Source organism: Odontesthes bonariensis, chromosome 10 (genome assembly GCF_027942865.1).
Source record: "Odontesthes bonariensis isolate fOdoBon6 chromosome 10, fOdoBon6.hap1, whole genome shotgun sequence".
Classification (NCBI taxonomy): Eukaryota; Metazoa; Chordata; class Actinopteri; order Atheriniformes; family Atherinopsidae; genus Odontesthes; species Odontesthes bonariensis.
In genome coordinates this window covers 19,416,109-19,443,937 of record NC_134515.1, presented here as the reverse complement: position 1 = coordinate 19,443,937, position 27,829 = coordinate 19,416,109, and the positions used below count along the sequence as shown (strand labels likewise).

The following is a 27,829-nucleotide window of genomic DNA, read 5'->3' as shown; positions in this document are numbered from 1 at the left end:
CAGTTGTCTGGATTTCTGGATAAATAGCCAGCGGCAGTATCGAAAACTAACGTTGTACACGATGCACTATGTATTCCAGTGTCAGTGAGAAGGAGATGTCGTCCCAGAGGATATTTGTAGAAACAGACCTGCGTTAGCGAGCTCTAAAAAGAGCTCTACAAGCAATTCCAACAATTACACGTATATGTATGTATATATATGTGTGTGTGTATATATATATATTAAAAACAAATAAACAGGTTGCAGAAAAAGATCTGGGATCAGTAGTACCAAATTTCCATGAGAAGAGGAAATGAAAAACAAATTCCAGCAGATGACCGTACATCTGTCAGCACAGTTGGAAGCCACACAGACAGATTTACCCGACCTCTGAAAGTACCATCCAATCAAAAATCACCATTCATATGTCACACTGGAGCTTGTGGGATGTAAGGAGGGGGATGCAAGTTTTATATACAAGTCATATGTACCCATCATCAGTAGTGTCCCATCATGTCGTCTTTAAACAAAACACAAAAAAATATATATATTAAGGGAAAAAAAAAACAAACAACAACAACAAAAAAAAGCAATTTTCATTGCCATTTCATACGACTCTTATTTGCTCAGTATGCACAATGTCGTCGCCTGTCACCGGCAGGGTTACGGCTACATTCATAACTGAACTCAGTATTTTACTCAATGAATGCAATAACCCTTTAATCTTCCAACTGAAGGGCGGTGAGGACTCGGACTGAACTACAACGAGAATTTTTCTCATCAAGAATCTGGTTTTAATCGCATCTCATCTCACAGTGTTCATCATCAAAATGAAATATAAACTATGAACAAATAAATAAAAATCAAAAAACCATCCCAAACATTATCCCTGCCACATTTTAAATCTAACAACAGGACTGGACCACATCCGTTATACGATACCTGCGGGTCTCACACGTGAGGAAGCTACAGTTGAGTGCAACTCATTTCAGTTTGGAGGATATTCAAGTGTGGGGTGTGTGTGTGTGTGGGGGGGGGGGGGAGATAAGCACAATCTGGCTGTTCATGCTCCATGACCAAAAAGCAGATTTTTCTAGTTTTTGTCTAATGAACTACGGCCTATACCAGACATCTTGACATCTTAGAAACATGCTAGTAGTCCAGACACCTTTTACACACACACACACACACACACACACACACATACACACACATACACACACAAAACAGAAACAGAAACAGTGCTTCAGCCTCTTTCCCCCTTTACACACACACATACAGCGACGGTGAGATGTTGCATGGCCAACAGAATATAGAGGGTTTCTCTCAAACTGAAAAGCCCACAACACGCTCGACCCTTCTGGACGAGTTTAGTCTGTCGCGGGACGAAAGGAAAAAAAATTAAAAAAAAAAAAAAAAGAAAGGAAGAAGAAAAATCCTGTCACTATACAATAGTAGTATTTCCTGCCCTGGGACATGACAGAACGTTGAGCGTGATGATATTAACAGTGATGGTGCTGTAGTGTGTTGTGGCCCGTGGAGAAGGGGGTCGAGGGGGAACGTGGGAAGAAACACGGAGGGGGGAAACAAAGGGAGGCGGGAGAGAGAAGTCAGGAGGGGGAGGGGTGGTTTTCAGTAGTTTTGGCTAAAAAGGTGAGGTAGGCCTTGTCACAACTTGGAGTGTGGCTTTAAAACTGGCAGGATTTCTCATTTGCAGTCTGTCTTTTAGTGTTTGCTTCCCATCGCAGTGTGGTCGGGTTGTGCGTCTCCAGCGCCTCGTTCCGTCGCCTGCCTGCTCACATCTTGACGTCCTCCTCCACACTGAGCTGGGACAGAGTCTTCTTGATGCGCAGAGCCGTCAGTCTGGCCGCTCCGTTGGCGTACCAGCACTCCCGCATGATCTTCCCCATCACGCGCAGCGACTGCGCAGCAAAGGACACGTGGGTTAGATTAACCAAACAGGGTTTTTTTTTTTTGGTCTTACAAGATATTTCAGTTTTCCACTAAACCCAGTGAATTTGCTTGCAAGAACATTCACTAAACTTTAGACCACTTTCTGTCGATGTAAAACGGGTCTATCAGAGTGTAGGACAAGGCTCTTATTGGTAAAGGCAAATTAGGCCTGTAAAAAAAACACCATTATTAAGTCGACACTGACCGCAGTCTAATTAAGTAATCGTAAAAAATAAAATAATGTATTGAAGCACTTCTAGGTAATTTGTCTAAAAGTTAAAAAAAAACAAACAAAAAAAAAACTGGAGGAGAGGTACACAGAATATTTTTCATACTCCCCCGCAACACAGATTTAGAAATAAAGTATCCATACTGGTACTCGGGACAGGACATCTTGTTCTGCCAAAGTAATCAAGCCCAACTGCCTCCCTATATAACCTTTAAACGTATTTTTAGAGAACCATTCAGTGCGGCTCTGGACAGACATAGTGTGAAATACCTCGTAGCTCTGCCACCAGTTGGGCACATTGGGCCTCAGTTTCTGGTCACACACCACCTTCCTCATCTCCTCTATGGAAGGGTCGGAGGGCACGAGGTCATAGTAGGGCAGCTGGTACTCCTCATGGATGCCTGTAGTACGTGTTAAAAAAAATAAAAAAAATAAATAATAATAAAAAATAAATAAATAAAAAAAAAAATCAGTCTCTGATTTCATGAGACACAAAACGGATTCATTTACACCCTCCAGCTGCTGCTTGTTCCCTTACCTCCTGCGTTGCATCGACGGGCGATCTCCCAGTACACCAGGCCCAGCGCGTAGATATCAGCACACTTGAAGGAATCAAAGTGTTTCATGTTGATAGTTTCATCTAGAACTTCTGGAGCCATATACCTTGATGGAGACAAAGGAATTGAATCAGTACGATGAGATGAGATTTTTTTTTTTCTTACATACGAGTGAGCCCTCAATAAGACTTTTTCGGAAACTTTGGTGAAAGATTAAGAGAACTTAATTGTAATGCATGGGGGATAAGACCCACAGCTGTTTAAAAAGTAGCTGCTACAGCAGGGAATTTGTGAAGCTGGGACTACGTAAGTCATGCTGCAGTGCAATGTTGAAGACAACATTCACTCCCGTTTTTTTGTCCTTTCCTTGGGATCTTTTTTGGAATGCAAGAGAGAAGCCAGGTTAGCATTCGAAGCCCTGCCAAATCAACAGGGTGCAGAAACATTTACCTCTTTGTGCCCACGCGCTGGTTTGGAGCTATATCAATCGTATCTGTGATAGACTCATGTCGCACTGCCAGCCCAAGGTCAGCTATAGCGCAGGTGCCATTCTTCTTAACGAGGATATTTTTAGACTTGAGGTCACGATGAGCAATGCCTGGCTTACCTGCAGGAGGAAAGATAAGATGTCATTTCAACCCGCACCAAGAGCAAGTTGCTGCTGTGATCGTTCGTTTATTCCTTTAGTCAGTTCAAGATGACAGCTCGTCTCACCCTGAGTGCCGAGGATCTCCATGTGTAGGTGTGCCAGGCCACTTGCAGCTGAAAGTGCGAGTTTGATCATGCCCTCGATGGTGACAGAGTAGCGGTTCAGGTAGTCAAAAAGAGAGCCATGCTCGTGATAGTCTGACACCAGCCACAGCTGCGTCCATGTGCCGTTGTCTTGAGGAAATAAAGAGGGAAAAATGGAACCGTATTCATGGACCATTCACCTAAAGCTTTAGCAGTATGACACCAAGATAATAATAGCTCCTTTTCATTTGGTTATGACTGAACTTGTAATTGAGGTGATTTATTCCATGTGTGGGATTACAGAAATGTGAAAGGTTAAAGTACCCACAGTCTTCCTCACCTTTATTGTCTGCTGCAATGAATCCCAGAATGTTTTCGTGCCGAAGCATGATTGTCTGGTAGATTTCAGCCTCTCTGAACCAGGAGCGCTCCTCTCTGGACGAGAAGATCTTCACTGCCACATCTCCTCCTCTCCACTTCCCTCGCCATACCTCCCCAAAACGACCCTTTCCTATGATCTCCTGCAGCACAATGGTCCTGGCCACCGTCCGCTGCACAAACAGGGGTAATCCTGTAGAGGGTGCCAGAGAGTCAAAATCAATATATATATGAAACACATTTTGGATGTTTATTTAAGACATATGGAAGGCGACAGCTGCTGTTAATGAGAGTGAGTATGAAATTAAAGGGAAAAAAAACTAAAAAAAATTTCATTGTTATTTCATTCCGTCATTAAAAAAGGAAGGCAGCGTGTACTGACCGGAGCCCGATCCCGAGGTGGACATGTCATAAATCAGGTCTTGCAAGGTTTTGTCCTTCGCCAAATAGAGATGGTCACAGGAGGGGTCTTCAACCTCCAGCCTCTGTCTGTGGCTGTAGGCCCTCTGGTGATACTGGAACACGAACACTCCGATCATCAGAAACACACAGAGCAGAAACACAGGCCCTGCGATGACCGCCACCAGCTCCACCAGCCCCCAGCTGTTTCCTGGGTCATTTGTTGGGACTGGAACGGCACACAAAAAGAAACGGAGGCAAAGATGAATAATTCTAAATCATAAACGCAGTCAATACCGAACTGAAGGAGCTTTGATGGTGGTGCCTCACCCGGTACTTTCAGGTCAATACTGTTGCAGTAATCTACATAGCAGCAGTGACTATTGAAGTAGCCTTCAGCACTCATACAGTAGACGGGCTTTCCAGGGGGGACCAGGTTGTCCTGGTTGATGCAGAAGCGCAAATGCTGCTCCTTCCCCTGATTGTAGTAAGTTGAGGTCAAGCAGGCGCCATCCGTCTCGCACTCATAGCCCGTCTTCTCACAGTTTGTACAGTTGCAACGCAAAGCTGGAGGGAAAGACAGAGAGTTAAGTCAATTATTCATTTGATAAAGACATGAGGTCAAACAGGAAATCTACATGAACTCCCCAATTTGTCCAGCAGAGGGTGAGCTTACCATACACTTTCAAATGTTAGGTGTGTTACGTTCAACTGCAGGCATTTCATGATATGTAGACACAGACTACCGAGTTCAACAGGAGCAACCAGACGGCCCTGGTGGCCTTGAAATCAGATCCCTCACTGCGGATGAACCCAAACACGCAGGGTGGAGACAGACCTGCCCAGTGGGACACACAAAGTGAAACCCAACAAGGGGAAAGAGCACCAGCCAATCCCCAATGCAGCATTCTGCCTCTTTCCTCTCCTCCGTCTTTCTCACAGTGACACAGAGAGGTGCCACTGTTCAAGCTAATAAGACCGGAGCGTTATTAAGTTCAGCCCACTCGAGCACAGGGACCCATTAAAGGTGACACAATGGAACTTCTGCCGCTGCGCCTAATAAAACTGTGGTGGTCCATCTACACGCTTAAATGAGGCCAGTGCCAGAAAGTCTGCACAAATCCTCTACATCTAAAACAGAAACCGCGCTGGTTGGGCAAGTCGGAGGGTAAGAAACGGCAAACTGATTAGATTTGGAGTGAAATGTGATTTTGAGTCATAGCACACATGCTTCTCATTTAGAGCCAGGACAAAGAGGTTCTTCAAAGGTTTGCTACCACGGTGCACAGAAGGACCTGGTTAGTTGGGTTATGGGACTGTGAAAGAACCCCCCCTTTAAACATCTAAAAAACACAAATGACGATCTGTCTTAAAAAAAACTAATCCTTGGTGGAAACAAAGGTGACCACTCGGAAAATGATCGCTGTGGAATCAGCAAAGACCAAAGTCCCAAAAACACAACACGGGAGACACAAAGAGGAGTTTCCATTCTCATTCTTAGCATCGGTTGGCGTACCCACAATGTCTGGCCCCGGAGAAAAGAAAGGATCTTGTAAGAGGCAACATTCCACTAATCTGCTTTGCTTTTTACTGAGGGGTTACTCTGACCAGATGAGCTCACCGATTTTCACTTTGAACCAACTTGGGTGTCCATCGAAAGCTGTCCGCAGAATTCAACACATTTTTCGACAGAGCCCTTATCAACATTCACCATCAAAAGGGACTTTAAATGACTAATTAGCCGATTGCGCAATCAGCATGTAACATCCAAGTGGCTAAAACCGCAAACCCTGATGCAACAGAAGTGCTTTCCACTTGATCAACCCCTTGAAGTTGATTTCTGTGTGGGAGCATTTTTTGGATGTAGCACATATGGCGATGTGTCTATGCTTGTTCACTCATAGTGACTGGAAATGTAGAACATTTGAAAGGGGGGCGGGGGTGGGGGGGTTTTCAGTAATATTTCCCAACTGTTTAGTGCTGGTGTGAGCAGGCGAGTGTGTGTGTCTTGTTCCACAGGAGGTGAGTGGGAAAGTGGCAGGAACTCTACGCCAAGTGTGTCCAAATTCACTGAAGTTCGCATGCAGATGGAATTTCCTGCAGATTACACAGAGGTAAAGCAGGCTGAGCCCGATAAAGACAGAAAAACAAGTCCTGGCTGTGCCAAATCACGCTAATCTGCCACATTAATGGGGCAAATGGTTAAGCTAAATAAAGCTGACGTTACAGGAGTGGGTTTAAAAGCCATTTAATATTTCATTTGATCCATTTCCAACAAATTCATAGCCTTTGCTACCCTTCTTCCACCAGGCTCCCCTTTGTAGGCCTGTTTGCTGGTTCTCTGACGAACAGATCGATGAAAAACAAGTTAATCCAGGCATGAGTCGTTTTGGTACAATCCATCCTCAAGGCAAGCGCAACATTCAAAAAGGAACATTTTTAGAAGACAGTCTTTCCTCTCAAAACAACAACCGCAACAAGCTCCTCCTACAAACATACGGTGCCGATGTATGGCAATAAATTAACTGCAGAGATCTGAGAGGAAGACCAGCATGATCTGACATCAACGAGCCTGCGCATCCATCCCAAAGACAGCGTGAGGCGAGACAGATGGTGCGCAGACATAAAACAGAAGCTCAGGAAGGAAACCAAACATGGTCAAAAAAGATGCACATTTGCTTCCCGGAGTCTGCCATGGATGGTTTGTGGCCTACCAGGAGTTTGGTTTGTGGTAAATCGTTCTTTCCATTACGAGCTACTTTCTCACCAGACCATGTGCTGTCTGCTTCCACACCAGCAAGCAAAAAAAAATGCTATGAGTGGCCAATGCTTAAAACTGTAGTGACTGCAGCCACCTATATTTAAAATTACAGAAGGAAATGTTTTGTTTCTGACAAACCGACTGACGCAAACTGCTCAGTGATTCATCACCCAGCAAACACCACACAAAAAAGTCTGATTTGTAACATTGCAAAACTGTAGATAAGAGAATTTCTCAATGGAAATGTCTCTACTCGCTGACGATTATGATTAAAGTGTATAGCAGCATTTTTGCAAAATATGGCGCAATGTAAAAGTGAGACCTCGTAGTTAAGATCTAAAGAGTGAAAGTCATGTATTACGGGGCTATGGTGCATGACTAAATCAAACAAGAACCCGTGGACCACTTGCATGAAACCAAATGTCACGTTGTTTGCACAAGGCTCTGCATATCTCACAGGATTCAGAACAAAAGTAGCATAAAGCTACACTTGACGGAACAATATCAAGCCTAAATACACATAGATCTGAGTTGATGCAAGGTGTGTGGTTTGAGTGAACTCTGCTCATGTATCCACATAACTGGTGGTCTTTACACTGGTCCTTTGTGTGGAGATTAAGGCGACATGAGGAGGGATTGGACTGGGCCTACAGGAACAAAGAGCAGAGTGGGGGATTGCACTTCTGCATGGAGCAGGGTGGGGGGATGGGTGGAACACAGGGGACAGACTGGGGTTACCACGAACAACCCCACTGTTTGGGGGGCTGCTCCGGACCAGACAGGATGGGGGCTGGTCCCCATTTGTTCATGACAATAAAGAGGAGGAGGAGAGGGGGAGAGAAAGGGGGTAACAAGCAGTATTGAGGTCTATGCAAGCGACCAGCTGCGACTGTCATTAAAACCCAGTCTAGACTTTGACTTACAGGAGGGAGCAGGAAAAGGGAACAGTGGAGGAAAACAAGGGGAACTCAGCACAAGAGCCATTCCTTTGAGCTGCTAGTATGTGAAGTTCCTATCATTCCGTTCATGTTGAGACAGGAAACGGCACACACGCCGAGGAAGGGATTAATAAAACATTGTTGCCACAAACAGCTTCGCCTTAACTTGGACCTGGGTAAAACCACAGCGTAGTCCCACTCCAAACAGCTTTACGCATTAACCTCGATGACAATGCTCTCTTGTTGTCCCACACCTACTCATGCAGAACAACCCCGTCAAAACAGAAATTAACTTTTGAGTTTGGGCACAGAAAAAAAAAGAAAAAAAAAAGAAAAGAAAAAAAAAAGAGTGATGAAAATACACAGAACCTCAACGGTGCAAGGCAGCAGGTTACACAAACGCAGTGGGTTTCTGGGGGCTGAAGCAACGCCTCGTGCACGGGGAGCGGAGCACCATTACCAAAATGCACTGACTGAAATTAGATCCATACAGATACCAGACTGAGAGCTGATCAAGACAAGCAGACGCCACCAGACAGTGTGAGTGCACACACGCACACACACACAGCAAACATGCACACGCACACACCACCACTGTGTCCTAATCAATGCTAGGGGAAGGAGGAAAGTCATTACCTTTGTCTGCATCTCAGGGTCAGATTACTGATCTGATTCTAAAGTGAAGTCTCTTGGGCCGAGACTGCCTCTACTATCTCTACCAACCACCCCCCGTAGGCTACGGCCCATCCTGTCTGTCTGTCTGATGTCCTGGGTGGGATCAAAGGCAAACAAGTGAGAGCATGAGCCCATTTCGGGGCCCCTGCTGCAGGTGCTCAAACTGATCAAAGTTGCTTTTTAGATAATTGTAAAATAATACATTGTCATGTGTTTAAGTGTGTAGATTACTAAAATCTTTATCCAACATTTCTTTTGGTGCTTGAGGAGATAATGTTATGACACCAAAACAATACGGTTCTGTCCATTCACATGGGTGTGCCACAGCATTTCATGGCACCAACAAGCAAATACTATCCACATAAAACTATATTCACTAGTAAAGAGGAACAGTTCTGCATGATCTCTCTTGCGAGGAGGACTGTTAAATGAGACACACTCAGGATAAAATTAAGCCAGTGCTACCATAGGGCAAGTTGTTCAGGCTTAAATTGTGTTTTAGGAACTAGTTGAACAAACTTCCCAAAAGCAAAAGCCCTCTCTCCAACAGATGGACCAAACCAGTCACAGCACATCACTGTCAGCGTGCTGGAGAGCAACTTGACAAGCAGACTGCACACTTTCCAGCAGAAAACTACAATACAAAGGCACGTCTGATCTAAATTCAAAGAGCAGACAAAAAAAAAAACACCTCAACAATGGGACATTAATGCGATGCAGGCTAACTATCAGGTCTGTCGGGATGTGCTGTGACACTCAACTCATTACGTCCACGTACATTTCAGACATGGCACAGAACAGATGTGAATTTTTACCCATGACGTTTGTGATGCAAAAGCATTTTTAGAACAAATTCAAGGCACAGTGAAACAGGAAGGCGTGTGTCAGTAGCAATCCCTTGTGGTTTAACATCAGTAATGGCAAAGCTGGGTCAGTCAGAGGCTACGTTGTCTGCTATAGCAATTAAGGCTCTGTGCCTCCAGGCTAACGGAGGTCATTAACAATAGTGGTCATTATCAAGGGAAAACTAGACCACCCATGACCTGACCTGACCCCGACTGGCTCAGTGCCACATTAAAGAAACTGTTGGTAAACACAGATGCTAAGGAGAAGATGTCTGGGCCACGAAGCATCATGGAATTTACACACGGAGGATGTGCTGCTCAGTAATTTGATCACAATTTAGCCACATGGTTCAGGCATCCATTAGAAAGGAAAAAAAAAAAAAAAAAAGGGAATAGAAATGTCTCTCCTCTTCCTTGTCCAAACTCTGCTCTTTACAGACACACACCTTTGAACCCAAGAACATTTGGTCTTTGTACATTCCCCTGGATACGATTAGATGGGCAGGTGTGCACATGTTCCAATCTGACGAGCTCATGCCTCCACCGCCTGAACTCTTTCACATCCAATTTGACATTAAACGGCACCCGTGTGAATTTTTGTTGCTCCACACAGCCTGGGCCACTTTGGATTTTCCCTCCCAGTTTCCAATCAACCCGCTGTTTGATTTACACAGAGACACATTTGGGAATGACAACACCAACGTGAAGGGGCCATGTGCGAGCGCCAGAGCTCAATAGATAACAAGAGCCCATCTAACCAAACACATTCTTTTCACCTCAGCAGGAAAGAAACCAAACCTAAAAGCTCTCCTCAGCGCCCCGGAGGCAAAGGGTAAATAAAGGCTGAAGTGGGACCACAGATGAAGTACAGATTAAATTCTGACAAAGCACTAGGCCTTTATATTAGAAAGATAGAGAGTGAGAAAAGGGAGGGACGCACCCTGCCTCAAGGCAGTGTAGTTGACATTGCCCATATCGCATTGCTGCTGTGTTCAATTCACACAAGCCGACTGTGTCACGCAGCCATGTAATGCCCATAACACCAGTGACTCCTCGTCCATATTAAGTCAACAACACGTGACACTCAGTCCTGTGAGTAAAGTTTATTCTCACCAAAAAAAAAAAAAAAAAAAAAAAACCACTCACTCAGGTCTGGAATTTGCTGTGGCGTGGCAACATTCAGGTTAGTCTGGTTCCAGCCTCTGCATGGTGTAATTCATTATAGCGTGAAACTATGTGTTAAGACAAACTCAAGTGCTCCTTAAATGACAAACCACCGCCAGCTGGACGAAGCCATCATCACCCTGTGTCTGTTTTTGCCTCAATCGCAACCCCCACTCCTGCCTTCACGTATCACTGTTAAAGTTGGAGTAGCCCACTCAAACAAACAAACCACACAGGTGTGAGTATTTTCCCAACATACCAGATCAGCCTTGGTGTACTGCACCCTTACCTCCATTAAAAGTGTGTGTGAGGAGGGGGGGTTGAAGATTATTTAAGAGGTGACTCAACTGTACAACAACCCTTTTACTTCTTTAAAAAAAAAAAAAAACATGAGTGTCAACAAATGCAGAGTAACTTACAAACTCAAGCCTAATACTGAGTCTAATCTATTCACGTCTTGTATAAAGTGGGGGTTATCAGGGATAAATGTGCAATACACAAAGACTTGAGGAAGTTTGGTATCAGCTGCTCCAGCAGATGGGGTGGATTCAGACTGAAGAAGACCCATAACTGGCGCCTCAATAGACCCCACTCACCGCATTTCCATCACAATGAACCCAGACTTCAACTCTGACTTCTGTCTGGGGTGGCTGAATGTACGGCTGTTGTCACCCTATGCCAGCATTCACTTTGTGCTGGAGGCCACTAAGCAGCCTTTTCACTCCTTATTAATGGGCACCAATGGCAGAGCTGCCAGTGTTTACCCACTATTACACATTTCATGCACAAAGTGGGTTAGTCCTTCGTTCAGAGGCTGCTTTGTGCACCTTCCAACGTGGAAACCAGCTCTCACAACAACTGTAATTGACCACACCGCGCACATTTAACCAGCCAGCTATCATTACTTGTCCCAAGCAATACAATGATAAGCGGTCACAGGCCAGCAAGGGGTTGTTTTGTAAATATGTTAGCATATCACCCGCCGAGAGATTAAATTGAGACTCGCCTGTAGACTTTAAATCATTATTATCACTCGAAACGACATTATCAATTGTACTATTTTTTATTATTATTGTCCAAGTCGAACATGGCAACATTAATCAACATTACTCAACTTGAGACAGTTGGCTAGCAAACGTTAGCTGGCGCCTCGAAACCCAGCTCCACCATGTTGTTGTTGTGGTCTAGCTACTCGCTTCTTGTTCAGCAGCGACAGATGCCACTCCGACAGCCGATATAAATCACACTAAACACCCAACTAATGAACAACATGACTTCTGGTTAGAACACACAGCAGCCGTGGTTTCGAGGTCGACGCTAGCCAGACAGAGCTAGCCAAATCCCCGATACAGAGCGCCATGACGATTAGCGACAACAGGCGATGCCCAGTCCAGGAAAACACAGCGAGACAAAAGCCGGAGAAGGTGCTCAGATCAAACTTACCATCACCGACAGCCGCCAACCCGAGCAGGGCAAGCAGCATTGGGGCAATTCGTTTTAGAGCCATATCTTCATAATTCCCATCTCTACGCGATGAAATGCGTCCGAAGTGTTTCGTTATCTACACGATCAGACCTGAAACACAACCACAGTCCGACCGCACACACCACACCGTCAGATACAAGCCAGCCAGCCAGTGACGTGTGTAAAGGGGAGGGCTGGCCGCCTGCTGCACGGCCCCCCCTCCACACTGCCACCGAGGTCACGGCTGTGTGGGGTAAATAAAACATTGGCTGAATTGCAACCTTTCAGTGGCACATTAACAAGAGAAAGTTAACTTTTCATAACGTCAAATGATCTACAGCTTATGATCACAACAGCTGCATTCAAAGTTAAAACTTGCACGTCCGGAAAATGATTCTTGGTGTTTCAAATACACCGGTGCCATAATTATATTAATAATAACGATCATAACAATAATAGCAGGAAGTGGTTTTTATATTTTGAATGACTGTTTGTTCTAAGGGAATTTCCAAGGTTTTATGGGCTAACAAGGTGAACCCTGAACCTTATTTGATGTCAATGTATAACTTGACTTCACAGATTATAAAGCAAATGGCCTCTGAGCAGGGCCACCAGTTAAGGTACACTTTTTTTTTCATTTCTTTCTGTTTGGTAGCATTCATATTGGGAATATGTATGGTCCCATATCGATCCTTTTTTAATCACTTTGTGCCTATTTCATGTCTCTGTGATCATTCAGCATCTCTTTGATGACATTTTCCCACTTTACGGTCTTTCACTCTGTGTCTTATTTTGGTTGTTTTGCATCTCTTGCCGGGATTTAGAAGTATTAAGCTTCTGGGTTACGACCATGACCCCCTCTGGCTCCTTAGACCTAGGGGGTAAGGCCTGTTAAGGAATCAGTTCATGTTTTTACTGATGGCTATTTTTCACAGGTATTGTTACATAAAATGTCAGCTCTTAAAGATGGTGTTTAAAAATTTTAATGGGGAAAAAGGACCTGGTTCGACTTACTTCAAGGCGTGGATGCTGGGTTTAATGACCTGCGGTTAGTCTTTGATACCAAAACAACAATTTATATTGAATTTACTTTCTGGAGCACCATTATGATTTCTGTGCTGTTGAGATTATGTCATTCTATACGTCTTGTGTCAGTTCAGTTACATTTTGATCGAGGTCATCATTTACCCCAGTGCATTTTGTGAAAGTACAAAAACTGCCTGAATTTGGTTGAACTGTTCACCTTCCATTGTTGTTGTGGTTGAGAATCTCAGTTACGTAGAATAAGGAGATTTATGAATAAAGACGATGATGATGAAAAGGGTCTGAAAAAATGCATGAAAACCTGAACTGATTCCTGCATAAATAGTTTAGTCTCTATGTCTCCACCTTTATGTCCATAATGTTATGTCACATAAAGGTGGACTGGTTTAGTGTACCAAACAAACAGCAGCAACAAAAAGTTATCTGCGACATATATATGGTAAATGTGCGCAGTCCAGATTGAGCTCATACTCAGTAATGTATTTGAGGTGAACACAAATACATCCAGGGATGAAACTCTGAGCAACTTACGCTAGTGCTGTAGCTCAACCTGTGAAATGATCAGTGGAATCAAGGGGCCTCTTTACCAGATAAAGTCCAGTTTTTTTAGGAGGATTAAATCTGTTAGAATTTATGACGATAATGAAGTCAGTCACAAAGTCCTACGAAGCCTATATTCAAAAGAAAATAAGTAAGGCATCACCCAGTCATATAAGGCAAACAGAACGGGAACAATGTGAGTATGACAGAACACTAAACCCTTTTTCTTTTGATAGATAAAGGTCAGAAAAAAGCCAAAGAAGAGCTGAAATGATAGGCCCAAGGGTGCAGGTGACTCCTGACCTTTCTGTGTTGTCAATCTTGCTGCAGTTTTTAGGGCAAAAGAGTGAAATTACCCATCAGCTCAACCTAGCAAAAGGTGTTTTGGTCCAGCATCATTCTCAGCTTTGTGGTGACCCAGCCTGTCTGTACCCTGCTAACACATTCATCTGCCTCTGACTGTGAACGGAGCACAAGGAGAGATGAGTCAGGCTGAAACCAGGCGCAGTTGGGACTTTATCGGTGCCTGTTTTTATCACCTGTCCTCTTGCTAGCGCTCCAACTGATCTATCCCCAAGCCCCATTGGGTCTGCATGGTCTCTTCTGTGGCTTTATATCTGTGTCCATTATCATCACTGTCCAGTTTATCAACACACTTCTTCAGAGCACGTCATCTGCTGAAGAAACCCTTCCTTCTCTGCTGAGCCATTGGGAGTGTTCCCACTGTGAAAAAGAAGACACACAGGGGTGGAGCTGGGGGCTGGGGCGGACGGAGAAGCAAGATGGGCTCGTACACCTACAGACGGGGAGCTTGGCCTCTGTGATACTTAACAACCCCCCTGCAGTGTTAAAAATAACCTGCTCTTCATCTGACTGACCAGACTGACTGGGACTTTGAGGGAGCATTATCTCACTGGAGTTTGCTCAACAATCAGACAGAAAACATACACACACACACACACACACACACACACACTCATGCACAAACACACACGTGGGAAAAGGAAGATCAAGCACGACTGATACGGAGAGAGCTGGCATGCAGATATAACACAGAAAGGACAGAGCTGATACCATTATTTTCACCACATACTTGACCACATTCTCGAGCTGTTGCAGAATTTTGACTCTTGTTTGACATTTTGTATTCTCCGACAGTACAACAATCAGCGCCTCAAACGCGTTGCAGCAACGTTTCAATTTGAACACATCGTTTTTCCACTGGAGCCTTTGCGAAGAAAACTCTTTGGGTTGTTCATCCAACGCAAAGAAAAAGCATGTGAATCCAATGCGATGAGTTTGACACCGGTTCAAAAGGCTGTCTTTTTGGGGTGAAAAATGAAAAATGTGTTTGTGCTTTATGAGAGGAGTAAAGACAAATTAATCTCATATTGTTTCAAATCTAATTATGGAATTCTTCATAATGCATTGATGAGAATATTGAATATTTTTCCCCTTTAGATAAATAAAGTATCAAATCAAGATCTTGGATTAACTGTCCCGAAGATAAAAGTGTCCAGTTTTCTGAGCTTATGCTGAGTTGATGTTTTAGAAAATGATGTGATTATCTCATGACAGCACCTCACATATGATCTTACAGAATGTATAGCTGTAAATGACACTTTCCAACAATTATAAATATCAGTTCAGTCTGAACATCTGCTACAGTAACACATACATTATCTTATAAAAACAGTAATATTAGAATAAAGCAAATTCAGGGACCATTTTTCTGCATGATAGTACATAACCATCAAAAATGTTTTCTAATAACACGTTAATGCTTCTGCTTTAGCAATTTTCCTCAAAGGGGAATTTATACTTGAAATGGAGTATTATTATAACGTGTTACTAAAGTTTGAGTATATCTTCCACCTCTGTCCTTACTGATCTGACTTGGAGTTTGATAATAAATACCTTACCCTCCACGTTTATTGGTAATTATTAAATTATTCAGTGCAAACGATAGAAAAACAGCAAAACAATTACACCCCAATTTTACTAAAGTGAGCTGATCCTCTGCAATCAACATGGTAGCCCGTTTGTCCATTATCTGATGACATCTGCTGGTCAAAAAGAGTATTGCAAATATTTCCCCAAAAAAACAAAAAACGTACAACCGTCATTAAGTTACAAACGTTTGAAAAATACAATCCTTTATTTAAGATGTACAATAATACATGTCTTTTTGTGAGCTGCTTGACTGCCCATAGTGATTGTGATAAGCGTACAAGAAATGTAAAAAAATAATTCGAAAAAGCTGTGTGATAAAAGAAAACAAACAAAACACCTAAAAAGGTGCCATGGTTGAATAATATAAAATAATTATATCCCTTTAGAAAAATATTTACAACAGTCCATACTGTAAATAAGCACTGAGTCCATACAGCTTCAATGCTGTTAGATAATATGTACAGTCTGACTGTGCAGCAGAGAATAAATGTTCATTTAACTTAAGTTAATTATGAACAGGTGAAGAGCTTCGTTGTGATAATATTATTTCTTACATGTTTACTGTATTCTATAATAAAGTTAACCATCTTTCATGGTTTATGTGGCTTTAAGTGGTTTTGGTTATTGTGGGAAAACCCATACTACAAAAGGCAAACTGCTCTTAATAACAGTATGAGTCATTGTGCTGTCATACATTTTCCATTCTGTCACGATGATGGGGATTTAGACGAAATGAGTAAAGACCCATGTGTGGAGAAACACTGCTGTGAACCCTGTCTGGAGGTACCAGAAATGTGGCAATTGAAAAGAAATCCATTAAAAAGACAAAACAAAAAAAAAATGGGTGCAATTCAGTCCAGATGCTTGAGCTTTGGTTTTAATACGAAGTGGCTATTAAGAGTTATTAAGTCCAAATATCCTCATAAATGCACAATGTTTGGTTGGAATGTGGTGGAAAAAATCTCTGTTTTTTCGTGTTGCATCCCCTTTTCATTCTGGTTCTCTAGATGTCCCGTTTGAGTTTCTCAATACTGTAGTCACTGTCAAGGTCGAGTTTGGAGAGAGTCTTCTTCACCCGCAAGGCTGTGAGGCGGGCTGTTGGGTTCTGATACCAACACTCCTTCATGATCTTAACAATGGCCGAAAGGATCTGGACACACACAGAGACAAAAAAAAAAAATCAAAATTCCACCTGGTTATCACAGCGGTAATGTGTTCTCGTGTGTTAATAGAGACGCGTGGATGTAGGGGTGAGAAGAAGTGATTACAGTAACTTTTACATGCCAGAAAATGTAACTGTGGATCTAAGTGTGTGTTTGTGAGGGGATGGCCTACTGGGTGGGAGTGGAGCCTGTTGTGCAGACTGGGTCTCTGCTGGTCCACACACACCACTTTCTTCATCTCCTCAAAGCTCGGGTCTGAAGGCACCAGGTCAAAGAAGGGAGGACGGTACTCTTCCGCAATCCCTAAAAAAAAAAAAAAAAAGAAAAATTAAAGCAAAGCAAAGAAAAGAAGGAAATAAACCACACAAAGTCACAGTTTTTTCTCTCGTCAAAAGCAAAGAACAACTGACAAACTATAATCTTGACGGGAAAAAAGTATCACATTCCATACCTTATTCTTTTATAGTCACTTTTAGTGGTTTTATCTCCTCATGCATTTCCAGAACAGAAATTTCTTTTCACACAAGGCCTGAAATAGCACACTTGAACTTGAAGATAGGCCCTAGTGGGAGTTTTGTAAAGTATGTTTGACTAAACAAGAGAACAGGGAAAAAGATATCAATTCCCTGGTGACTACACCAAATAAGTCCAGCTGAGGGAGACACAAATCCCCCACACACAAGAAACCATCTGCACATCTGTTTCTATGTATCTGTGTGCGTGTTCTGGAGCATGACTGTGTGCCTTCGTGTACAAATTGTGTGCACAGGCATCTGGACTATGTAAAAGTGAGTGCTGACACCAGATAAGACTGTTTATAATTACTGCAGTGCTAATCATGAGAGAGGATAGTAGAGACAGACACAGACTAGAAAGAAACACTGGACTGAAGAGAGACATGGGACTAACAGCTTTTTAGGTATATTCTTCTAAAACCAGAAGGACTTGTCAGAGGAACCACATTCTAAATATGATTTGTGGATCAGTACTACCTAAAGATGTACGGGACAGCCAAAGATAGATACATATAACTCATTTTGAGTTGTTTAAAACAAAGACTTCCAATTATCTCCACAACTGGGTGAAAATGCAATAGAATTCAACTAGATTACCGTCACCTTACCATTGACAATAGTCCTGCGGGTTATTTCCCAGAAGACCAGGCCAAGAGCCCAGATGTCAGTTTGCTTATAAGACTCAAAGACATCCACACGAATATTCTCATCCAGCACCTCAGGAGCCATGTAGCGCTTGGTCCCCACACGAGGGTTGTTGCCCACGTCCAGGTAGTCGTGGGATTGAGAGTGGATTACAGCCAAACCTGAAAAGACACCACGGATGCAGCTTTTTAACCCATTAATGTCCGCCCCTATGGTTTGGTAGGGCACATTTTTCCAGTGACTTTAATGTATCTTATGAAATATTTGTGGAAGTAAACACGCCTGAGCCATTTCTATCACTCGGTTGAGGGTTGTAATGCTAAAGAAACTATACATTGTGCCATTAGTATTTCAAATTTTCATATTTTCACCAGGGCATCACCCCAAGCATTTGAGGAAAAAACATTGATTCCAATTATTATTGCCCCAAGGAAATTTTAAAAAAGAAATTTGGAAACAGACAGCTGTATGCAGGTTTTGCACATTTTGTCTCACTGTTCTAACTTCTGGTGTAACGCTTACCTAGATCAGCGATGCAGCACTGCCCATTCCGCTTCACCAGGATATTTCGGCTCTTCAGGTCTCGGTGGGCGATTGCTGGCTTTTCCTGGGAGCTGACAATCTCAGTGTGGAGGTGCACCAGGCCACAGGCCACTGACAGGCACATCTTCAAGCAGCTCTCTGGCTCCAGGCTGCTGTATTGGAGGAAATCGTAGAGCGAACCCAGCTCATGAAAGTGGGTGACGAGCCACAACTGCGTGCTGGAATTTTTGGATGTCATGTCAGAGGCTATAAAACCTAAAAGCCAGGATAAAAGACAGTGTGTAAAGGTTCGGCTTTTGTCTTACGCTTACGGATATGTGCCTTCTTCTAAACTTTAGCTGCCATACCCAGTATGTTGTCATGGCGCAGCTGCACAGTATTGTAGATCTCCGTCTCCCTGAACCACGACTGCTCGTCTCTAGAGGAGAAAATCTTGACAGCTACACTCTCCCCCATCCATGTTCCCCTCCACACCTCACCATACCTGCCTTTACCTGGAAACAGAGTGATTAGGTTACACAACTATACAGAAATGTTGGAAAAAAAAAAAACACTGACAGGAAAGCAGACTGACCAACACACGCAACTAGTGAGATCTGCCTGGCCATTGTTCTTTGGACAAGATATGGAAGCCCTGTCCCACTTCCCGAAGTGCAAAACTCATCAAAAATTTCCTGGAGAAAGGGACAGACCCACACACATATATAATCCATATGTAAAAACTCTTTAGCAGTACTTCTCTTTCCTACGATAAACATGGAGTGTCTCTTACGCCATATGTGGGTTCATCTCCACTGGGAACTTTGACCATAGCAGCATCATGGTCCTCAGGGTCTCTCAGTCTGCAGGTCGCATGTCGGTAGCGCAGGAATAGCACCAAGCACACACTTACAGTCGTGAGTAAGAGCAGCAAAGACACAGCGATCCACAGCTCTGAACGCGGGGGTTCTGGAGGCGTCGTTGTCGGCTCCCCACCTGGACACACACGAGCATTCCGGCACACACAAACACACTCACATTTAGAACGGCCTCGGAAATAATAATTAAAAAAAAAAATCCATGCGCACAGAAGATGTTTCAATTTTGTCAATCAGTCTTAATAAAAGCAAAAATGCCCATGACATCAAATCATCAGTCAGTAGAAGAAAGCCTCAAAGGGTCAATTTCCCTGAAGTGACCACAAGGGGGAACCAGTTACTACCCAAAATAATGTGGCGTGACCCTGAGCAGATTAACAAACCAAACTAAAACGCTCAGACGTGATTTTAGAATTCTGTAAAACAACTTTGAATACTGACTGTTGTTTGGGGGTGGGGTGACGAAGGCGTTGCACTTGTGTCCTCTGCAGCAGTGGACGAAAAAGCCCTCAAAGGAGCCCGAGCACTGCTCTCTGATGGATTCTGAGAAACACCCCCTCTCCTCTCTGCCCTGCACCCAGGTGTAGAAACAGACGCCTCCTCTGCAAGTTTCGTTCTTACAAGTGCCTTTGTCATTTTCGCAGATACACAGATGCTTTTCGTCATTTTTGGCACCGTGGTTGTCTGAGGTAGAAGAAGAAAAACAAAATTACTGTAGTTCCAGGTGAGCAGGGATAAAAGCAGTTGTACACGGTCCCAAAAATGGTCTTTGTCTCACAGTCTGCCCAAACAACAATGAGGTGAGAAGATGTTTGATATGGGGAGTGTAAAAAAGCAGTTGAAAAATAGGAAGATGTTCATTTTCTGAAATGATACGCAAGAGTCACCATCCTTGGGGAAAACACCACTTTTAATTGAGAGAAAAAGAATGTTAACCTCATTTCCATGCAGCCAAAAGACACACCATGTATAGTCAGCCTGTGTGGTACACTAAGGGAGGCCATTTTGGTTTGAAATTAGTTCGTGAGAGTGACAGAAAAATGAAAGGTGTCTGAAAAACTAACGGGATGTGTTATTGAAGTTTCTGACAAAAGCCTCTGCATTAAAACATCTCTTTAAAGTTGATCTTTACTTTTTTTGAATTACAACTTAGACGATCTGATACCAAGAGGGCACTTTAGAAGTATTGGTCAGGTAAGCTGGCCTGAACTCCTGAGACACAAACATACAACCCGAACACAGTGTATATGTGCACGGAAGGAGACTGAACCCAACAGAGTTAAAGATGCTGCTGGCAATTTCTGACTAAGAGGGCAGAAAGCCTACGCACTGCTCCACCAACTGTTTTACTGGTATTTGGAAATATTCGCCTGCCACTCATTTACTGACCCAAGCTTGTTGGCTGGACACCGTTGCTTTTTGTTGCTGAGATCCGTGAGACTGAACCAAACGGTCTCCGCGCATGTTGGAAAATCCAAACAAGCGCGTGTATCCTCAGGAGAATTCAACAGCACCAGTAAACAATTTGCATTAGAGCATTTAGTATAAAAACTACTCCAACACGGGGGCTGTGACTAAAAAAACAAAAAGAAAAGAAAATGGAATGGCCTTTGGAAAAGTAAACATTTTTATTTGTTACAATAAACTCACCAGCATGAATGGTAGGAATCCATAGAAGAACCCCAGCTAGCACCACTGTAAGCAGAGCAGTGCTTCCCATCTCTGCAAAACAGCAGCAAAGTAATTACAGTTATCATGTTCAAATAATGGTAACTGAACGAGTGCCGTCTTTTTATTAGGAACAATCAAAATGAAAACCAAAACTTTAATTACAATCTGGAAAAATAAAGCAATTTCCCTGACATTTTTACCTCAGCTTGAATTGAGTTTGCAGATGGTAACTTAATAGCTGTGTGTATGAGGAGTCGAACAGCGGTTAAAGCCAGGGCTCTGAGGAAGCTATGAGGTCAGAAACAACAGTCAGAGGGTCCAGCCTGTCTGCCTATGCTCTAATTGCATTGGGTGGGAGAAGGGGGCTTAGGGGAAAAGGGCTCAAAAAACAGACTCCAGTGTGTTTGTGTATGCGTGCTCGCACTGCATGTGGCGCTGTGTGCTGCCCGGGCTCCAGTCCTGACCACTCCACCACTACCCTGCTCGCAGAGTAAATATTGATGGCTATGCTTCCTGCCATTGAGTGGCCCCACCCGGCTGGCCGGCGAGACTCAGGTCTGCTCATTGTTTAGGGCCAGAGGGCCGAGAGTCACGCAAGTGAGAGAGCCTTCATAGACAAGTTAGCCTCTCTAGCTGCTGAAGCATACTCTCGCTTGTCGCCTGACATCTAACTGAGCTGAATATTTAATGACATTTTCTCAAAACAAATCATTGAAAGCGACTAAATGTATTTTAAACACTTTCAGCAGAGAACCTTTAACGTTCCTGTTCTGCTTTTTGACGCCTAATGAAACAACAAAATAAAATAGGATTTATTCACATTCTTTTTTGTTTCTCTCCTAAAATGCAGATAAACACATGGTAAACAAACATTCAAGCCTATGTATTTAAACTCTATCTATCACCATCTGATAATGGATTGGATCAGCCATGACACCAATGAGTCTGTAGACTACACATATGATGGAAAATATATGTTTATATACCAGATGTAGATACGGGGAGTTCCAAATACATCACAAATGACAAAGACTCAGGGCCAAGAATGTAAAGTGGGAAAGTTAGAGTCAGATCCACGGATTAGAACAGACCCAATTTCAATTTCAACAAAAACGACCTTTGTAGTAGTTTCTGCCAGTCCTGTTAGAAGATTTTTTTTCCGAAATCTGATTGTAAAATCTAAGAAAAACAAACAAATTTTTAAAAAACTGAATTGTGAAAAAAAGCAGCACTGTGCATAGACCTGTGCCACGGCACTGAATGCATTGCAGTGCAGTACGGGAAAGACAGGAGTCAGAAAATGTGGTTTGACTGACTGAAAATGAAATGCAGGTCCCACAGAAACTATCAAATAATTCAATGACAACCATGAGGTACCGAGGGCAGAGAATTCACCGCCTTATTCGGCTGCAGAGAAGTAGGCAAATCAATCTAAAAAGACCAGTTTGGGGATGTTTTGGCTTGGTTGGTTTGCACTCTTGTTTCCACCAGAATACTTTTTTCTATTTATTTTTACATTTTTCTACAATGACGCACACAAAGAGGTTCATAAAGTGCTAACCAACTGGGCTTTGCAGCTCATAATTAGTATTTTAAGATTATTCTCTTTTATTTAAAAAAAATGCTGCGTTGGCATTGATTTTAGAATATTGCATGATTCTCTGATTGTACAGTTACAGCCTGGTTTGTACAGTTATTTGAGCGTTTAACAGAAAGCAACTGGACTTCACTTCTCGGTTTTTGAAGCTGTTGCACCCAAAAAGGCCTCAACGTTTATTCGAGAACCAAGAAAAGAAGTCCAGTTGCTTTTGATTCACGCACTTAGGCCAGTATGGATCAAATCAATAGAGAATTGAGGTGTTTTACAGATGTTTCTATGAATCAAGAAACAAAAACCTAATGCATCCCTCATCTCCGGGAGCAAATAACGCTTGAACTTCACACATCTGGCAATGAAATGTGCACATGTCAGCGCAAAACTTCGGATATCCTCCTTTAGTTTCGATGCGTCAAGCAAGACATATTTATGTACAAACTACAGGAAGCCGCCACATTACATTCGTCATTTCATCAGGCGGTGCGAAATGTCACTTGGAATACACAAACACATCTGTCCTTAGGCAGAGAACATGCTGTGAGTGGAGTTTTTCACATTCATAATGGTGTCAAATCAAATGTGACACTGCTGCTACATAAGGTTATCACTCATGAGTCATGTGATAATAACATGTGAACAAAAAAAAAACAATCTTTAGACACTCTATCTTGGTTTCAGCTCACCGTTTGAGAACCTTTTGCACGAATGCTCTAACATGCAAGAACATATTTGACCTTTTAGCAACAAAAAAACGCTTCCTGAACCAAAGAGAAGAATAGCATAAACGCAGCTCCACCCATGGAATGGATTTATTCTCAGTAGAGGAGTTCATTTTGCGAGCTATCATATCATCATCGTTGAAAGGGACCTGGCATAGTAGAGATCAGAAATCACATCCGCCATAGCAGGCAGTCTGACTTAATACTTAGCAGTCTTCCTCTCTGAGCCCTCTCCTGTTTGTCTCCATTCTGTCCAAAGCTACACCCATGCGACCAGTGGGGAAAAGATCCATGTCATCTCTTCCTCTCATCTACACAGTTTTGACTCGGGGAGGCAGATATCTCATTCCATCTGAATGACTGTGCGGTTGCAGCGGTGGATTGTGGGGGCATGGCACAGCACGGCCGTTTCCATCCAGCCCTCCACTGGGCCTCATTGCATAAAAAAAAAAGCCCCTTCCAACTTTGTTTCTGGAAAGTAATCGTGAGCCGTGTTACTGTAAACGCTATCGTGGTATTCAAATGGCAACACGCTATGGAGTCATTTTTAATGACTTCAAATAAAAACTAAAATCTGTAATCTAGTGATTGTGACCATCTGCTAGCCACAGGGACAGACTGCGCTGCTTGGCCGGGTTCAGTCACTGACTGCATGTTCCCACATGCATCATGCCTACAATGAAAGCTTGTCTGAGAGAGGAAGTGACAAATATACTCTCCCTCATACATCCTGTGCACACAAACTCTTCTCGCATTTAAAAAAAAATAAAAAATTCAAAGGAAACGGATAAGAAAGGTGAGGTTTGGGCATGACCTGCATTCAAATAGGGCAAAAAAATAAAATCCCATCTTCTGTCGCCATATGTTCAAATACAAATCAGGCTCAAACTCTGTGGCTAAGATAGTTTTCACATCCTTTTACCGAGTAAAAACATAACTCATAAACCAGAAGTTGATCATCAAATGTGGGTAATACACAGTTATCATAGAGCTGAATACTGCCTGCCTGGGGTCTAACATGACATCCTTTCCACTGTTATCATCGCATCATCATGTAGGCAAATATTAATTGATTCACAGGTGGTTCTCCAGGTGAAGCGATTCTTAAAACTATTCTGAGCTGTTTCCTCTATAATAGAAATCATATCGATAAGCTAGTAATACATGTAATACATCAAATCCTACAGCTTAATGTTACTTCCAACTAAACCCTGAATGGCATTGAAACCTTCAAGCTGATTGAAGCTAATACTAACAGGGCCTCCATTTGCTAGATCATTAAAAAACATGTCAAAATAATATCTGCTGACATATAAAAACACACTAATGCCTACATATTTGTCTCTAAAATCTAGCGCCCCACATGTTGGTGAAATAATATGGATACAGGAATACTTGAGTTGCAAATATCTCCACATTCTGCTGTACCTAAGCAGACTTAATCCTTGCATCAGTGCCCAATAACTGAGAATCTGAAAGAAAAAAAACAATGCTGATTTATCAATATACAACTAAATGAATGTAGTGGATTATGGCTGCCCTGTAAACAGGGACTTATTCCTCCTATGAGCACAATCACTACTGTGCAAAAGATGCATAAATCTCTGATAGGAGAACGTGAATTAAAGGCAGAGTCTGAATAGTTGAATTAGCTGTCTAATGACATAGATTACTTTTCATCTGTTTACATCTGGAAACACGTGGAGTGTTGTGGAAGCCGCCAAAGGTAAGTTTGGGTGTAGCGTTACTGTGCCACAGAGTGTAATACCATCAGAGGATCCAGGTTAAACACGCACCACCACTGAGAGAGAGAGAAAATGAGCTTTGCCATACCTGTCGTCTGCTCGCCGTTTATCTTGTCAGATCCAAACGCCACACGTCTCCCATATCAGAGACAGCCTGAAAGTGTTCCTCCGTGGCCAAAAGGGAAAGCAAAAAAAAAAAAAAGTGTCTTTAGAACGCTGCAGGTCTCGTTACAACTAGCGAACAGAGTCTTTTCGCGGCTCCGCGGCAGATGTTTTATTCCAGGGGGAACTCACATCCTCTGCTGCCTCGGAGAAGACTTTCTGAGGAAAGCCAGCCCGCAGTTTCTCTCGTGGTTTAAAAAAAAAAAAAGAGTAAAATATGTATGTATAAAGTTAACAATCGCTCACTCTACGACGTACAAACAAACAAAAAAACTGAAACGGATGTGGCAGCTTGCTGGGTCCAGATAGGACGACAAACAGCGCGCTGTCGCCTATCTCATCTCAGTCCAAATCTGAGCTGATAAACCGACAACATGAACATCGTCGCGGGTTGGAACAAGTCTCCTTCCGCCTTGACAACTTCACAAGAGACGGCTCGCAGCGTGTCCTCTTCCATTAAGCATGAGCACTTTAGTTGTCGTCTATGTTCCTGATTGAAAGGCAAGATTAGAAATTTTTAAATAGTATAGACTTTTGTCCCACCCCTTATTGTCCCGAACAGAATCGGCCCTGGCTGGAATGTGGTCTCTTAGCGGTTTTCCTGTTGCTTTGCTAAACCTCTCATTTTCCTTTTCCCCTGCGGACTTCTGTCTGCACTGCACTGACAGGAATGTGCGTCAAAAGTCTTCTCTATGATCCAAAAAATATCTCTCCCAAGTTCAACCCAAGCCTGCAAGTAAGTATAAGGCTACTAGTATTATAATTAGTGTTAAAGCACTCCCCTGTTCTTTATCAGCTCAAAGGCCAGTGGAGGCTGATGGGAAAAAAAGAGATGTTTGAATACAATTCCTGGAATATGTGCGTCTTATTTGCTGTCACTCATAAAATAGCTGGTCCAAGGACTTTGTTTAGTTACTGTTCTACTGAAATATTTTCAAACAAATAAACAGGTTTTTGCCCACAGAGGGCTTCACAAACAATTCATGAGCAACCATTAATACTTCAGATTCCCCATGTTCAACTATTAGCTGAAACTTACTCATTCTATAATTTACGTCTGCATGGTGAGTTTCTGTTTTTAACTGTGCCGGTTAGCTAAGGACTGGGGATTTTATAACTTTCTTGCTGAAAACAATGTTCTTTCCTGGCCGAAAGTGATCATGAGAGCTTTAAGAGGGAAGCAAAACATTATCAATTTGATGTTTCAGATTCAATGACACCTATGGGAAACCTAAGCTGAGGCTTCCCAGTAGCCTGATGTACACTTCGCCAGAGGTAACAACTGTGAAACGCAAATGAAAATGTAACAAGCTGTAGCCTAATTGAATCAGGTTAGCTGATGATGCAAACATGATAACCGATTTTCTGCCTGCAGTTATTTGCCCAGTTTAAAAGCACCACCAGTCCTTACACTTGGTTCCAGCAGCAGTAGTGCTATCAGCAAAACTTGGTGCAGGAACTCTTGCAACCAGTCTGCAATGAAGCCATATGAAACTGAGGGCAGACGGCAGTTTATTCAGGCATGGACACGTTTCTCCAAAGGCTTTGCGCTGGTGCTTTGCAATTTTTGCAGGTACCAGTATCAGTGTGTTTTTGCAATTTGGGGCAGTCTCAGGGATGTAGACCAGTCTGTGGTGTAAATTACTCTTGGTCGTGTTGGTGCTGTTGTTGGTGCTTCAGCTTTGCTCCGCCATGAAAAGACAGAAGTGTAAGTGGACAAAGATCTGTTTTGTGGTGGAGTGAAACAAAGTGTGGCACTTCAACACATGGATACTTTAGGGAACAAACCACCAACCTTCCAGATGAAAGGTAACCACTGTATCACCTTAGCCATCGCTGCCTCTATGCATCATCATAAACAAGTTGTTCTAGGCTTTCTACCTCACCTTTTTTTTTAAAGCAGCACAGTATGAGTGTTTCTGTGAATGTTAAAAATGATTATTTTAAATCTGCTACAGTCCAATTGTGCCTGTTGTTTAGTGTTGCTCATAGACATGTTTAAAAGCGCATGTTCATGGTTGGCGTTCATGCTTTCAGTTATAGTTTATTGAATATGTTAATTGAATATGTCGTCAGCTGAAGCGTGTGAAGTGTGCCCCGTCCTTTTCTCTCTTGTAAGAGTGAGTGGATGCTGCGAAGTGGGTGTGTTGCTCTTTGTCCAAAGAGAACAACAATTCAGCTTTCTAGTAAGGGCAGTGCCAGTGGCTATTCAGGCAACACAGCTAGCAGCATTACTGCTGTATCCTCTCCAAGTTAACATTTGAAGAAGATTCATATGTGAATAAATCAATACAGGTTATTAGCTAAGTGTGCCAGTCAGGTTTGAATTTACAAGTCTGAATGTTCGCCACACCGTCAACCAAGTTGAAACGACACATCAACTGATTGCCTTTTATGTCAAGAGTAAAGTCTTTCTGTGATTGTTTAGTACACATAAAGTGAGTTAATTTATTTTGAAAAGTGCCATAGATTGGGGGTAGGAGGAGGACTCACTGAAAAAGACTAGTTTCAAAACTATGAATGTGAATTAGATGGGTACAATTTCATATAACGCTATTGTGAAATATCAATTGTAGCTTACAGAAGTCCATTCTCGGTGTA

General features: G+C 42.8%; 2 protein-coding genes across 3 annotated transcripts; both read right to left on the bottom strand.

The window, feature by feature from the left end:
* Positions 1–1,156: 1,156 nt before the first annotated feature.
* acvr1ba (activin A receptor type 1Ba) lies at positions 1,157–12,245 on the bottom strand. Its single transcript, XM_075476751.1, has 9 exons — positions 12,054–12,245; positions 4,558–4,794; positions 4,211–4,456; positions 3,791–4,021; positions 3,433–3,600; positions 3,169–3,325; positions 2,700–2,824; positions 2,432–2,562; positions 1,157–1,901 (listed from the first exon to the last, which is right to left on the bottom strand). The coding sequence occupies exons 1-9, from the start codon at positions 12,115–12,117 to the stop codon at positions 1,776–1,778; spliced, it is 1,485 nt and encodes a 494-aa protein (XP_075332866.1). The 5' UTR covers positions 12,118–12,245; the 3' UTR covers positions 1,157–1,775.
* A 3,538-nt stretch (positions 12,246–15,783) lies between these two features.
* Positions 15,784–25,885, bottom strand: acvrl1 (activin A receptor like type 1). Of its 2 annotated transcripts, none has more exons than XM_075476749.1 (10): positions 25,155–25,885; positions 20,985–21,056; positions 19,776–20,018; positions 19,250–19,452; positions 19,052–19,151; positions 18,825–18,971; positions 18,457–18,732; positions 17,898–18,095; positions 16,947–17,077; positions 15,784–16,761 (listed from the first exon to the last, which is right to left on the bottom strand). In XM_075476749.1, the coding sequence occupies exons 2-10, from the start codon at positions 21,052–21,054 to the stop codon at positions 16,615–16,617; spliced, it is 1,515 nt and encodes a 504-aa protein (XP_075332864.1). In that variant the 5' UTR covers positions 21,055–21,056; positions 25,155–25,885; the 3' UTR covers positions 15,784–16,614. The 2 variants fall into 2 exon arrangements, with proteins under 2 accessions (XP_075332864.1, XP_075332865.1); XM_075476750.1 differs by lacking the exon at positions 25,155–25,885 and adding an exon at positions 21,206–21,294.
* Between the last annotated feature and the right edge of the window lie 1,944 nt (positions 25,886–27,829).

Excerpts from the sequence above, each read along its gene's own strand:
- acvr1ba (XM_075476751.1), bottom strand. The coding sequence starts at position 12,117 with ATGGCTCTAAAACGAATTGCCCCAATGCTGCTTGCCCTGCTCGGGTTG. Across the intron at positions 4,795-12,053 it reads GTTGGCGGCTGTCGGTGATG|CTTTGCGTTGCAACTGTACA; the intron begins GTAAGTTTGATC and ends CTTTCCCTCCAG. Across the intron at positions 3,326-3,432 it reads GGAGATCCTCGGCACTCAGG|GTAAGCCAGGCATTGCTCAT; the intron begins GTGAGACGAGCT and ends TTCCTCCTGCAG.
- acvrl1 (XM_075476749.1), bottom strand. The coding sequence starts at position 21,054 with ATGGGAAGCACTGCTCTGCTTACAGTGGTGCTAGCTGGGGTTCTTCTA. Across the intron at positions 18,733-18,824 it reads GCGCCATGACAACATACTGG|GTTTTATAGCCTCTGACATG; the intron begins GTATGGCAGCTA and ends CCTGGCTTTTAG. Across the intron at positions 17,078-17,897 it reads CCGCAGGACTATTGTCAATG|GGATTGCGGAAGAGTACCGT; the intron begins GTAAGGTGACGG and ends TTTTTTTTTTAG.